Source organism: Grampus griseus (genome assembly GCF_964374135.1).
Source record: "Grampus griseus genome assembly, chromosome: 13".
NCBI lineage: Eukaryota > Metazoa > Chordata > Mammalia > Artiodactyla > Delphinidae > Grampus > Grampus griseus.
Window position 1 is genome coordinate 45,675,841 of NC_139007.1, and position 12,084 is coordinate 45,687,924.

At 32.5% G+C, this 12,084-nt stretch overlaps 1 protein-coding gene across 1 annotated transcript in view; it reads left to right on the plus strand.

The window, feature by feature from the left end:
- Positions 1-4,369, plus strand: part of KPNA5 (karyopherin subunit alpha 5) — a 46,710-nt gene extending 42,341 nt beyond the window's left edge. The window contains exon 14 of the mRNA XM_082668974.1: positions 3,283-4,369. Coding sequence (XP_082525100.1) covers positions 3,283-3,470 — 188 coding nt within the window. The 3' untranslated portion in view covers positions 3,471-4,369. The remainder of the gene's footprint in view (positions 1-3,282) is intronic.
- The last annotated feature ends 7,715 nt before the right edge of the window (positions 4,370-12,084 follow it).

The window sequence follows — 12,084 nt, forward strand, 5'->3', positions numbered from 1 at the left end:
CCCCCATTGCATATTCTTGGCTCCTTTGTCATAAATTAATTGACTATATATGTGGGTTTATTTCTGGGCTCTCTACTCTGTTCCACTGATCTGCTTATATGCCAATACTATACTGTTTTGGTTATTATAGCTTTATAATATAGTGTGTAAATCAGGGAACATGATACCTCCAGCTGCGTTCTTCTTTCTCAAGATTTCTTTGGCTATTTGGGTTCTTTTGTGGTTCTATACAAATTTCAGATTAATTGTTATATTTCTGTGAAAAATGCCGTTGGAATTTTGATGGAGATTGTATTGGATCTGTAGATTGCTTTGGATAGTATGAACATTTTAACAGTATTAATTCTTCTAATCCATGAGCATAGAATGTCTTTCTGTTTATGTGTGTCTTCTTTAGTTTCTTTCATCATAGTTTTCATGGTACAGGTCTTTCATGAACCTCCTTGGTTAAGTTTATTCCAAGGCATTTTATTCTTTTTGATGGAATTGTAAATGGGATTGTTTTCCTTATTTCTCTTTCTGATAGTTTGTTACTAGGGTATAGAAATGCAACAGATTTTTGTATATTGATTTTATATCCTGTGGCTTTACTGAATTCATTGATTAGTTATAGCAGTTTTTTGGTGGGGTCTACAATTTTCTGTATATAATATGTCATCTGCAAATGGTGACAGTTTTACTTCTTCATTTCTGAATTGAATGACTTTTCTTTTTATTGCCTAATTGCTCTGGCTAGGACTTCCATTACTATGTTGAATAAAAGTGATGAGAATGGACAATCTTGTCTTGTTCCTGATCTTCGAGGAAAAGCTTTCAGCTTTCCACTGTTGAGTATGATGTTACCTGTGGGCTTGTCATATATGGCCTTTATTATGTTAAGGTACATTCACTATATACCCACTTTGTTGAGAGTTAGTCAATTCTTAATTATCTACCATAGGCATTTTCCCCCTCTAATTCTATAAAAATATTTTGTGTAAAAGCAGTATAATATTTTTGATATCTTTTTTTTACAGTTACCCTTAATTCTATTATCCTAACAATTTCTTTTTATTATTTACCATGCTTTTTACATTGTCCTTATGCAGAATTAGTTTACATTGATATAATTGCAGTCCATGTATAGTTTGGTGTTCTACTTTCAACATTTTGGAGAAATTTTACATTTTCTCCAAACAATACATAATTTCTATGATTTGCATAATTTTCTGTGATTTGCAATAGCCACATAACGTTATAAAAAGAGAATGTTGCCTGCTGTTTTAGCCATATTATGTGGGGTTTTAGCCACACTCTTGTAGTTGACCATTAGTTTGTTTCCAATTCGTTTTGCACTTTACATATGCCAAAATAAACATCTTTCTGATGCTTATTTTTTAATATTTTTATTAAAAATATATCATTAATATATTTTAATATTTATAATATACAAATAATACAAAATATACAAAAATATAATATTTATTAATATTTTTCTTCTGTTGAGTTAATACTTGGGGATAAAATTTCAAGGATATTATTGCTGAGCTTGGGCACAAACTTCTTTTTAAGTTTTTGATATGTTTTCTCATTTTGCTTTCTGAAGGCATGTTACTCGGCAGTGTCACTGCCTCTTACTTGTTTTGTTGATTTTGCTGATTTAGCCAATGTAAAATGGTACCACCAAGTTGTTTTTATGTGTTTCTTGTTTTATTTCATGTAGAAAGTGGTGTGTATTTTCCATGTGTTAGTATATTTCCTTATCTCAATTACATCTTTATTATACTTTGTCCAGTTACCAACTTGTCATTTTTTGTAAAAATTTGAATTTTATTTTATAGTTTATTTTAATACAGCTTTTCTCCCATCCTTTTTACCTTTTTAATTTAATGAGATAAACTGTGTTCTTTTATAATTAATAAATGGTTCAGCCTAATATTCTATTCCTTCAAAGTTTACAAAGTCATTGTCCTCACAGAGATTTGATGAAAATTATTTTATTTATTGGCTAGATTTTTCTGATTGGAGTCTTAAGATATTTAGCTTAACTCACATGGAATTTATTTTAGGATAACACATGAATCTAAGTCAGTATTTTTTCCTCTCAATATATTTCCATTAAATATTCACTTTCTGTCTTAAGTCCTATTATATTATATGGTTGAGTCAAGCTTTTATTTGTGATTCTTGAACCAAGCCTGGGAGATCACTTTGCCTTTATTTCAAATTATATAATGTCAATGGTTAAAACATCATATAAATAAAAGTTATCAATCACTGATATAAGAATATTTCCTTACTACAATCATTATTTTGATCCCAAGTTATACTAGAGTTTAGGCTATTCTATGATTGTATATAGATATGACTACTTTGCTTATTCCTTATATCCTGCAATCATATAATTGAAGAGGTTTATCTGTAATAAGTGAAAAAGATTTTTAGCATCACCCAGACTTGTATGTAGATTATTTTCTTGTGAGCAATAAACTAGAGCACTGTAGATTCTCCTTATACTATTGAAATGAGCTTTTTCAGTTTCACTTATAGGCTGTATTGGATTTGCAAATAGTATTCATTTATCCTTATTGATACCTTTTGGCTCATTCTGTGAGAGAACTTGTGTGGTAGCTTGCTTGTATTTTAGTTTTTTTCTTTTTATTTTGTTGCTTTCCCTTTTTGTGCTTTTTATTTAGCACAGTTACTCTGGAAACAACTTGTGGAGTTACATAATGTAAAACTGTCATTTTAAAATTCAGAAACTAAAGTACAGAGGAACCAAACTTATTTGGGAAAAATCACACAACTGGAAGGGTGGAGTCTATGATCTTCCTACTGCCCAGCCTGTGCTTATTCTTCATACCACATTGCCCCATTCTTTCATTCTTGAAGTATAAGGCATAAGTGTTGGTTATCAGTATGTGCAAAAATTAGATTAAAGTTATGATATCACTTATATGTAGAATCTAAAAAATACTACAAACTAGTGAATATAACAAAAAAGAAGCAGACTCTTATAAACTAGTGGTTACCTGTGGGGTGGGGGAGTGGGAAGTACAAACTATTGGGTGTAAGATAGGCTCAAGGATGTAGTATACAGCACAGGGAATATAGCCAATATTTTGTAATAACTGTAAATGGAAAGTAACCTTTAAAAATTATATTTTCATCTTTTTAATTAGATAAAAATAACAATCCAATTGCCAGTGGACTGATGGATGCTATTGATTCATTATTTTGACTTAAATGTATGTTGAAATTCGAGTAACAACTTTGTTTTTGACATATGCTTTGCGTTAATAGGCCTGGATAAAATCGAATTTCTTCAAAGTCATGAAAATCAGGAAATTTACCAAAAGGCTTTTGATCTGATTGAACATTACTTTGGTGTAGAAGATGACGACTCCAGTATTGTACCTCACGTGGATGAAAACCAACAACAGTTTGTATTTCAGCAGCAGGAAGCACCAATGGAAGGGTTTCAACTTTAACTTGGTAGGAGGAAAAATTAATGGCTAAAAAGGGTAGCTTCAGATATCTCCCTTTTCTTGTAATGTCATTAGGAATATTTGATGTGTTTTTATGTAGAACAAAAAAGAGACGTTAATGCACTTTTAAAAAGCAAAACAAAACAAGTTTCCATCCATATGCAACCTTTTATTATAGTTTTGTTGTTATTTTGGTGTGCCTGTATATATGTCTTTCATTGTTTTTTTTGTATCTATTTGTGAACAGTTAAATACATTATGAGATTATTTAATAATTTAAGCCTGAAAAGGAAAACTTTAGTAAAGTATTACAATAATGGTTCTGAATTTTTCTAGCATTCTTAGAAACTGCACATTAGCAGTACAGCTGTCGATAATTGCATTTTGGCAGTAAGTTTGATATGCCCATTCTTTACTAAATCTACCTCTCAAAGCAAAAACAAAACAAAAGAGCTTCAGAAGCATGAAACAGAGAAAAAGCTAAATTAGAATGTGAAAATAGCTATTACCTTAAATTATAAATCACTGTGCTGTAAGTTATACTTTGCAAAAAAAAAATTACTACAGAAAACCTGTAAAAGTTACTTATAAAATACAGAAGAAATATTGTACTGATAATCAATTAAAATGTGGCAATTGTGAAGAAAGAAGCTGTTCTTCATGTTGAACACATTAAAATGATTACACAACATTTAAATGTTTGTGTTTTTAACATATAAATGCTATTATATTAGTATATTTTGTATTTTGACCAAATATGCCAACATTTTTGAAATAGTGTTTTATTATTTTTTCACTGCTCATTTTAAAGAGCATCATGAGATGCCATCATGAATCTAAAGTAGTGCTGCATAGCAAAAATACTGTATTCCTTTCTCTGATTTTTCAGAGCAGTAATTGAAAAGTTTCACTTTCTATGTAATAATGAACTTAGGTACTTGAATGGCAAAATTCTCCTGAAGAAATCACCTTGTTATGTGTTAAATTTTATTAAATGGACTTAATGGTTTGGACACAAAAGGATGCTATTCATGAAAATTACTAAGGATTCTTTAATTGGTTGAACCCTATATTAGGATTTTTTTCCCCTTTGGTGATCCTCAAAGGGTCAAACTGCTGCTTGTTAATGAACCATCGTATTAGATTACATTTGTATCAGATTTGTCAATATAATGTATGTGTTTATGTATTAACAGCAAAAACCTCTTCATACTGTGAAACTTTAAAAAAAAGTTTCAATAGAAAATTATATATATATATTTATTTACAGGTACATATATATGTGTGTGTGTGTGTGTGTTTTTCTCACAGTACTATACTTGGTAGTTTTCTAAGCAGATATGGTACTGTTGAATCAGTCTTTTCATTATTATAGTTATGTGCAGGCTATTTACATTTCCAATTGTATACCTAAAATACTTGTTTAAAAATTAGTTTACTGATGTTTTAAGATGGGAACTAAAAGCATTTTTGATATGATTCATAGTCTATTCTGTAAAGAAGGTTTCATTTATGATAGCATTTATAATGTTTCTGCTGGAAATCAGAGGTATGTTACAAGAAGGAAATGTATATAGGAGTACTTTTAAATAGTATGACACTTTGTAAATTAAATATCATGAAACTAAGCTTTTGGCAAGACACTTAAAAACCTACAAGCTATACAATACAGGTTTAAATGGTGTCCACAGTGCTGACTGCATCTGCCAAACCTCTTTTATATTGTTAAGTAGAAGATTGTATCTGTGCCCTTTTTATTGTAGTAGAAGTTATGAAGTTCAGTATATGTATATTCAAAAGAACAGGGTAGTTATATTAAAGATCACCAAATTGATGGTGAATTTATCAGATAAACACTTTTTTGTGATGCAGATAGTTTATAAGTATCAGGTGACAGGGTGTTCCACTCTTTCTAATCAATTGAACTTGTTAATGCAGCATAATTCATAAACTAACCAGCTGTGCCTGCTTTTTTTTTGAGGACCCTGTAGTCACATTAATAAATCTTTAAGCTAAGTCTTTCAAACAAAATAGTTCTTACAGAAGGAAAAATAATAGAAATAATAGAATGACCTTTGAGGGGAGGATTTTTAAATTTTTGCCAGTGAAATAAGCATTATATCTCTAAGTATAGAATTTGACCATATTTTAAGCATTTATATATAAAATTATATTTAATTCATTGGATCTGTTACTTGGGTAATTAATTTGATTAGATGTGAATGCAAGGGGTAATATGTAATAGTTGGTGTGGTGATGACTTTATTGAACCAATACTAGCAAATACTTTGTTCCTACAAATTTTTTTAATATGACTACTCTTTTCAAATGTACTATTTTAAATGCTCCAAAATGTATTTTCATTAATCTTCACTGACCCTTGTGGGAAAAATTTTCTTTTTTCAACTTGCTTTCCTAAGATTTATTATATTTTAATCCGAGAGAAGCTGTGCCAAAAAAAAAACAATGAAAACATGTTGTAAAAGGGCAATGCATGCAACATTAATGTAAAAATCAAGAGAATACTTGAAAGAGTGCTTTACATTTATTGAATTAAATTCGGTGTTTTATTTTTGTCTGAATTTGAATTTTTACTAGCTAATCTATGCAATTATGCTTACTTGTTTTATATTTGTAAGTACTTGACTCAATGCCCTGGGGTTTTTTTTACTCTAAGTTTTATTTTGAAAATTGTTCCTAGAACTTAATTTTTAGTGTCATTTTGTTCACTTGCTGGTAGCACTAGAACAAGCAAGCAAAAAATAAAAACCAAAAAAAAGTGATAAAATCTGTTGGCACAGAAACAGCATATCATTTGGTAACTGTAAAACCTATTTGCAGATAAAGGTTGATTTTTTGGATAAAGGACTTTTGTTGGACAAAGCATTACCTTTGCCTTCATATTTTTTCTTCTCTCAAGAAGGAGCATTATGGATAAAGTAATTATAATACAAAGTCTTCGTGGATTTTTGTTGCTGTTCTAAATTCAGCAATCTACTGGCTGCTTTGTGAAACTGTGAAATCAAAGTAATTGTTGTTAGCCTTTACTCATTTTAGTTCATAGCATTACTGTTTTATGAAATGTAACATATTAGGAGCCAATATGATGGATCTCTAAAAGGATAATGCATCTTTAAATTCTAATTGGGAAGTGGGATGAGGGGAAGATATTCTTGCCAAACTAAATAAACCAACATTTGAGTAGTATGCAATATTATGAAATGTTACAGCACTATATTAAAAATAATAAAATACTATTTTACGATTGCATTTATATGTGTTTCATTTGTTTTCACTTATGATTGTATATGCCTAATAAAGCAAAAACAGATGCCCTGATTCATTAAAATTCCATCCCCTTTCTAAAACCAGTAAGATTTCATTGGTAGCATTATCTGATAAAGTAGTATGTTGCTTTTATTTTAGAACTTGTATATTCAGCTGTAACGGGGAACATATCCAATTTATCTTTGTAGCTCAAGTCTTGGCAGCTAGTGGGACATTCACATGTTTCAGCTGAGATTATTTTTCTTTTTCTGTTATTTTAATGCAGTACAATGCATTTATTTAAGGCTTAGAGTTTTAAACCTAATAAATACGAGGGAATGTCTGATTTAACTTCCTTAATATACTGTGAAACACAAAATCACACAGTAGCCAAGCTTAGGCCCTCCTAGCTTACTGTTTTTATTTTTTTCTTCTTCCATTACCATGGTTTTCTGTTGTTCATTTTTTTTTGTGGGGGGGGTGTTTGTTTGTTTTGGCTGGCGTCATTTCCTTCAGTATTTGAAACTATGTTAATCACAGAGTAGTGAAACTAATTGGATCAATTATTTTTAGGGTTTCTTGCTCCCAGTAAAGTGGTCAGCAATTTTAGTGGGAAATGAATTCCTGAAAATGTATGAAAATATAATGTACAGGTCAAACAATAGATTTAAACACGCAGTGGAGTTCCCATCACAGAAATCCTTAAGTATACCCTTTAATTATGTGTTTGCTCAGTTGTATATTTGTTCTTTCATTTTTTTCCTTTCATATTTGAACAGTTTACCACGGAAATTAAATGAGCATATGATTCCCCCCTTTCAGGACATCTAATGATTTTCATGTTTGCTTCAGTAGTTTAAGTTTTAAGAGATACATACATCATATCATTATTAGTAGCACTTTAACATTTCAATTTTCCATTCTGTTTTGAAATAAAAATTTCAAGTAGTTGCACTTGCAAGCACTGCTCTATAGCACTACCAGAACTAAAATGTTGATTGGGAGCAACTCCACCAAGTAAAGAGCTTGGAGTGTTCACTAGTTTATGAATAAATATTTAAATTTGGAAACAGTAGGCAGTTTAGGGAATTTAATGTGCAATTCCCCAAAGTACCTGTTATTTAAAAATTGGGAGTTTTAAACTTTGGACAATATTACTTTTGAGGGATCCCTCCTGTTCCCTTTCAGTTATGGTTGTTTTCTTAAACTGTTCTAAAAAAGCATGGCAAAATTTAATATATTCTTTGTTTAGGGTTTCAGCATGACTATTTTCTGAGCATTCCAATTTTTTTTTCTTTTTACATCTTTATTGGAGTATAATTGCTTTACAACGGTGTGTTAGTTTCTGCTTTATAACAAAGTGAATCAGTTATACATATGCCTATGTTCCCATATCTCCTCCCTCTTGCGTCTCCCTCCCTTCCACCCTCCCTATTCCACCCCTCTAGGTGGTCACAAACCACCAAGCTGATCTCCCTGTGCTATGCGGCTGCTTCCCACTAGCTATCTACCTTATGTTTGGTAGTGTATATATGTCCATGCCACTCTCTCGCTTTGTCACAGCTTACCCTTCCCCCTCCCCATATCCTCAAGTCCATTCTCTAGTAGGTCTCTGTCTTTATTCCTGTCTTACCCCTAGGTTCTTCATGACATTTTTTCCCCTTAAATTCCATATATATGTGTTAGCATACAGTATTTGTCTTTCTCTTTCTGACTTACTTCACTCTGTATGACAGACTCTAGGTCCATCCACCTCATTACAAATAGCTCAGTTTTGTTTCTTTTTCTGGGTGAGTAATATTCCATTGTATATATGTGCCACATCCTCTATCCATTCATCCGATGATGGACACTTAGGTTGTTTCCATCTCCTGGCTATTGTAAATAGAGCTGCAATAAACATTTTGGTACATGACTCTTTTTGAATTATGGTTTTCTCAGGGTATATGCCCAGTAGTGGGATTGCTGGGTCATACGGTAGTTCTATTTGTAGTTTTTTAAAGAACCTACATACTGTTCTCCATAGTGGCTGTACCAATTCACATTCCCACCAGCAGTGCAAGAGTGTTCCCTTTTCTCCGCACCCTCTCCAGCATTTATTGTTTCTAGATTTTTTGATGATGGCCATTCTGATCAGTGGGATATGATATCTCATTGTAGTTTTGATTTGCATTTCTCTAATGATTAATGATGTTGAGCATTCTTTCATGTTTGTTGGCAGTCTGTATATCTTCTTTGGAGAAGTGTCTATTTAGGTCTTCTGCCCATTTCTGGACTGGGTTATTTGTTTTTTTGTTATTGAGCTGCATGAGCTGCTTGTAAATTTTGGAGATTAATCCTTTGTCAGTTGCTTCATTTGCAAATATTTTCTCCCATTCTGAGGGTTGTCTTTTGGTCTTGTTTATGGTTTCCTTTGCTGTGCAAAAGCTTTGAAGTTTCATTAGGTCCCATTTGTTTATTTTTGATTTTATTTCCATTTCTCTAGGAGGTGGGTCAAAAAGGATCTTGCTGTGACTTATGTCATAGAGTGTTCTGCCTATGTTTTCCTCTAAGAGTTTGGTAGTTTCTGGCCTTACATTTAGGTCTTTAATCCATTTTGATCTTATTTTTGTGTATGGTGTTAGGGAGTGATCTAATCTCATACTTTTACATGTAGCTGTCCAGTTTTCCCAGCACCACTTATCGAACAGGCTGTCCTTTCTCCACTGTACATTCCTGCCTCCTTTATCAAAGATGAGGTGACCATATGTGCGTGGGTTTATCTCTGGGCTTTCTATCCTGTTCCATTGATCTATATTTCTGTTTTTGTGCCAGTACCATACTGTCTTGATTACTGTAGCTTTGTAGTATAGTCTGAAGTCTGGGAGCCTGCTTCCTCCAGCTCCGTTTTTCTTTCTCAAGGTTGCTTTGGCTATTTGGGGTCTTTTGTGTTTCCATACAAATTGTGAAATTTTTGTTCTAGTTCTGTGAAAAATGCCAGTGGTAGTTTGATAGGGACAGCATTGAATCTGTAGATTGCTTTCTGTAGTAGAGTTGTTTTCACAACGTTGATTCTTCCAATCCAAGAACATGGTATATCTCTCCATCTATTTGTATCATCTTTAATTTCTTTCATCAGTGTCTTACAATTTTCTGCATACAGGCATTTTGTCTCCTTAGGTAGGTTTATTCCTGGATATTTTATTCTTTTTGTTGCAATGGTAAATGGGAGTGTTTTCTTGATTTCACTGTCAGATTTTTCATCATTAGTGTATAGGAATGCAAGAGATTTCTGTGCATTAATTTTGTATCCTGCTACTTTACCAAATTCATTGATTAGCTCTAGTAGTTTTCTGGTAGCATCTTTAGGATTCTCTATGTATAGTATCATGTCATCTGCAAACAATGACAGCTTTACTTTTTTTCTGATTTGGATTCCTTTTATTTCCTTTTCTTCTCTAATTGCTGTGGCTAAAACTTCCAAAACTATGTTGAATAAGAGTGGTGAGAGTGGGCAACCTTGTATTGTTCCTGATCTTAGTGGAAATGGTTTCAGTTTTTCACCATTGAGGACGATGTTGGCTGTGGGTTTGTCATATATGGCCTTTATTATATTAAGGAAAGTTCCCTCTATGCCTACTTTCTGCAGGGTTTTTATCATAAATGGGTGTTGAATTTTGTTGAAAGCTTTCTCTGCATCTATTGAGATGATCATATGGTTTTTCTCCTTCAATTTGTTAATATGGTATATCACGTTGATTGTATTGCATATACTGAAGAATCCTTGCATTCCTGGGATAAACCCCACTTGATCATGGTGTATGATCCTTTTAATGTGCTGTTGGATTCTGTTTGCTACTATTTTGTTGAGGATTTTTGCATCTATGTTCATCAGTGATATTGGCCTGTAGTTTTCTTTCTTTGTGACATCCTTGTCTGGTTTTGGTATCAGGGTGATGGTGACCTCGTAGAATGAGTTTGGGAGTATTCCTCCCTCTGCTATATTTTGGAAGAGTTTGAGATCTCTTTTTCTTGGATTGATCCCTTGATCATTATGTAGTGTCCTTCTTTGTCTTTTCTAATACTCTTTATTTTAAAGTCTATTTTGTCTGATATAAGAATTGCTACTCCAGCTTTCTTTTGGTTTCCATTTGCATGGAATATCTTTTTCCATCCCCTTACTTTCAGTCTCTATGTCTCTCTAGGTCTGAAGTGGGTCTCTTGTAGACAGCATATATATGGGTCTTGTTTTTGTATCCATTAAGCCAGTCTGTGTCTTGGTGGGAGCATTTAGTCCATTTACATTTAAGGAAATTATCAATATGTATGTTCCTATTCCCATTGTTTGATAGAATTCGCCTGTGAAGCCATCTGGTTCTAGGCTTTTGTTTGTTGGAAGATTTTTAATCACAGTTTCAATTTCAGTGCTTGTGATTGGTTGGTTCATATTTTCTATTTCTTCCTTATTCAGTCTTGGCAGGTTGTGCATTTCTAAGAATTTGTCCATTTCTTCCAGGGTGTCCATCTTATTGGCATAGAGTTGCTTGTAGTAATCTCTCATGATCTTTTGTATTTCTGCAGTGTCAGTTGTTACTTCTCCTTTTTCATTTCTAATTCTATTGATTTGAGTCTTCTCCCTTCTTTTCTTGATGAGTCTGGCTAATGGTTTATCAATTTTGTTTATCTTCTCAAAGAACCAGCTTTTAGTTTTATTGATCTTTGCTATTGTTTCCTTCATTTCTTTTTCATTTATTTCTGATCTGATTTCTTTCCTTCTGCTAACTTTGGGTTTTTTTTGTTCTTCTTTCTCTAATTGCTTTAGGTGCCAGGTTAAGTTGTTTATTTGAGATGTTTCCTGTTTCTTAAGGTAGGATTGTATTGCTATAAACTTCCCTCTTAGAACTGCTTTTGCTGCATCCCATAGGTTTTGGGTCGTCGTGTCTCCATTGTCATTTGTTTCTAGGTATTTTTTGATTTCCTCTTTGATTTCTTCAGTGATCACTTCGTTATTCAGTAGTGTATTGTTTAGCCTCTATGTGTTTGTATTTTTTACAGATCTTTTCCTGTAATTGATATCTAGTCTCATAGCGTTGTGGTCAGAAAAGATACTTGATACAATTTCAATTTTCCTAAATTTACCAAGGTTTGCTTTGGGACCCAAGATATGATCTATCCTGGAGAATGTTCCATGAGCACTTGAGAAAAATGTGTATTCTGTTGTTTTTGGATGGAATGTCCTATAAGTATCAATTAAGTCCATCTGTTTAATGTATCATTTAAAGCTTGTGTTTCCTTATTTATTTTCATTTTGGATGATCTGTCCATTGGTGATAGTGGGGTGTTAAAGGCCCCTACTATGAATGTGTTACTG